At 31.7% G+C, this 2,473-nt stretch overlaps 1 protein-coding gene across 1 annotated transcript; it reads right to left on the reverse strand.

Annotated features, from left to right (window-relative positions):
- Window positions 1–1,392: 1,392 nt before the first annotated feature.
- Window positions 1,393–2,011, reverse strand: LOC132253338 (secreted RxLR effector protein 161-like). Its single transcript, XM_059735121.1, has 2 exons — window positions 1,535–2,011; window positions 1,393–1,401 (listed from the first exon to the last, which is right to left on the reverse strand). Exons 1-2 carry the CDS (start codon window positions 2,009–2,011, stop codon window positions 1,393–1,395), a joined length of 486 nt encoding a protein of 161 aa, XP_059591104.1.
- Between the last annotated feature and the right edge of the window lie 462 nt (window positions 2,012–2,473).

Genomic DNA, 2,473 nt, shown 5'->3' on the forward strand with positions numbered 1-2,473 from the left:
AGGTGATCATATGTTGCATATATAGTAAGTTTAAGAAGAAATCATGTTGAATAAAATTATATTGCATTTATTTCATTTTTTTATTCCTAACAAAAAAAAAAAAACGATTATACATAAAAAAAACATATTGTTAATTTTGAGTGTATTATGTTAAAGAAGTTTAAACGTAAACTTAATGCTTTATAAATTCCAAGATCTTGACTATCATGATTTTCTTAACAAACATAAATAACATACTGGAATCCATAGCAATTTCTTCAGTAAATTCTTGATATGAAAATGTAGAATTCTCCAGGAGATAGATTTCTCTCTCTTAGCCCTTTCTCTTAAATGAAAAAATTACATTCACACACTAATGATGGAAACCGTACAATGCTACTTAAATGGGTAGAGAGAGGACCTATTTCCTTTTGGTAACTGCCAGCGGTTTAGTAACCGCCACTCCACTTCCCATCAAAGTAAGGAGTGAAAATAGGAAACTACTTCTCTAATTGTATAACCAATATTTTAGGGATTAGATAAGATAAATCCATTTTAATAAAAGACTAAAGCCATACACGTGTCATGTGGGACATTAGAAAAATATCTAACATTCTCCCACTTGTCCCATATGACTAACTTTATTTTAGCCCCAATGAAGTCAACATTATGCGCATAAAAAAAACTAATCCATTTTTAACTCAAATTGGTCATCATAAATACTATGGTCAAATGAATCACTAGTATGAGTCATGGCGGTTGTACATTAATAAGGCGACATAGTCCCTTCCATGTACTACAACACTAGCAGTCCAATCAACCATGGTTCATAAATGAGTAGTATCCAAAATTGGTCCAACAAAAATTGTCTTTGTAAAAGACTTCCTGTTATCATTTATCCAATCTCATAGATGTATGTACAAAATGGAAAACAGGAAAAAATCAGAAACATGATTAATGAGATCTCAAAATGTCTAATAACATAAACAAACATTTGCAATCCAAACATAATAGGCATCAAGGGTTACAATCAAGACCCATCCTTTTAACATGTTCTTTAAGGCTATGTTTGGTTCTCAGAAAATTTGAGGGAAAATGCAAGGGAAAGAAAATACAAAGGAAAAATAGAAGGAAAGAAAAAGTGAAGGAAAATAAAAAATGGATTAAAAGTTGATACGTTATTTTTATTTTTTACTTCAAACTCATTTTATTTATTTAACTCATTAATATAAAGATTAAATAATTTTAAAATACATAAGTTTTTAATTAGTTTTAATTATATTTGATTTTCTTTTATATTTTTCATAGGACAACCAAACATGAAAAAATCATTTTCCTTTGCATTTTTTTTATTTCCTTAGTATTTTCTGGGAACCAAACATAACCTAAATGTCTTTGGTGGTAACCCTTTAGTTAGTGGATCTGCAACCATGAGCTCAATATTAATATGTTCAATACACACCTGTTGTTTTCGAACTTCCTCCATAACGGAAAAATACTTTAACTCCATGTGTTTAACACCATTAGAGTATTTTTTGTTCTTGGAGAAAAATACAGTGGTAGAATTATCACAATAAATCTTCAGCGACTTCTCAATAGTGTCGACAATAGCAAGCCCTGAGATAAAATTTCGCAGCCATAAACCATGAATCGTGCCCTCAAAGCATGCCACAAATTCAGCTTCCATTGTGGATGCAACAATAATAGTTTGTTTAGCACTTTTCCATGAAATTGCTGCCCCAGCCAACAGATATACATAACCAAAAGTTGATTTTCTACTATCAACACATCCAGCAAAGTTTGAATCAGTGTAGCCAATCACCTCCAAATTATCAGACCTCTTAAAAGTAAGCATATAATGTTTTGTTCCCCTCAAGTACCTCATCACTTTCTTTGCAGCTTTCCAATGATCCATTCCAGGATTACTTTGGTATCTGCCCAACATACCAACTGCAGAACTAATGTCTAGCCTGGTGCAAGTTTGTGCATACATCAAACTTCTTACAACAGAAGCATAAGGAATTCTTTCCATCTGTTTACGTTCCCATTCATTTTGTGGACATTGCATGAGACTAAATTTGTCTCCTTTCTAAATTGGGGCTACACTAGTTGAACAATTTTCCATACCAAATCTCTCTAAGATTGTTTCAATATATCAGTTTTGAGACAACCCCAAAAAACCACTTGAGCGATCACAAAATATTTCTATTCCAATCACATAAGTTGCCTCACCCATATCTTTCATTTCAAAATTCTCAGAGAGGAATTTATTGGTTGTGTGCAATAAACCAAGATCACTACTGGCAAGCAAAATATCATCAACATATAAAATCAGAAATATGAACTTGCTCCCACTAACCTTTAGGTATATACACCGGTCAATGGTGTTTTCCTTAAATCCAAAGGAAGTAATAGTATCATTGAATTTAAGATACCATTGTCTAGAAGCTTGTTTAAGTTCATATATTGACTTATTTAATTTGAAAACCATTTG

Source organism: Vitis vinifera, chromosome 19 (assembly GCF_030704535.1).
Source record: "Vitis vinifera cultivar Pinot Noir 40024 chromosome 19, ASM3070453v1".
Lineage (NCBI taxonomy): Eukaryota > Viridiplantae > Streptophyta > Magnoliopsida > Vitales > Vitaceae > Vitis > Vitis vinifera.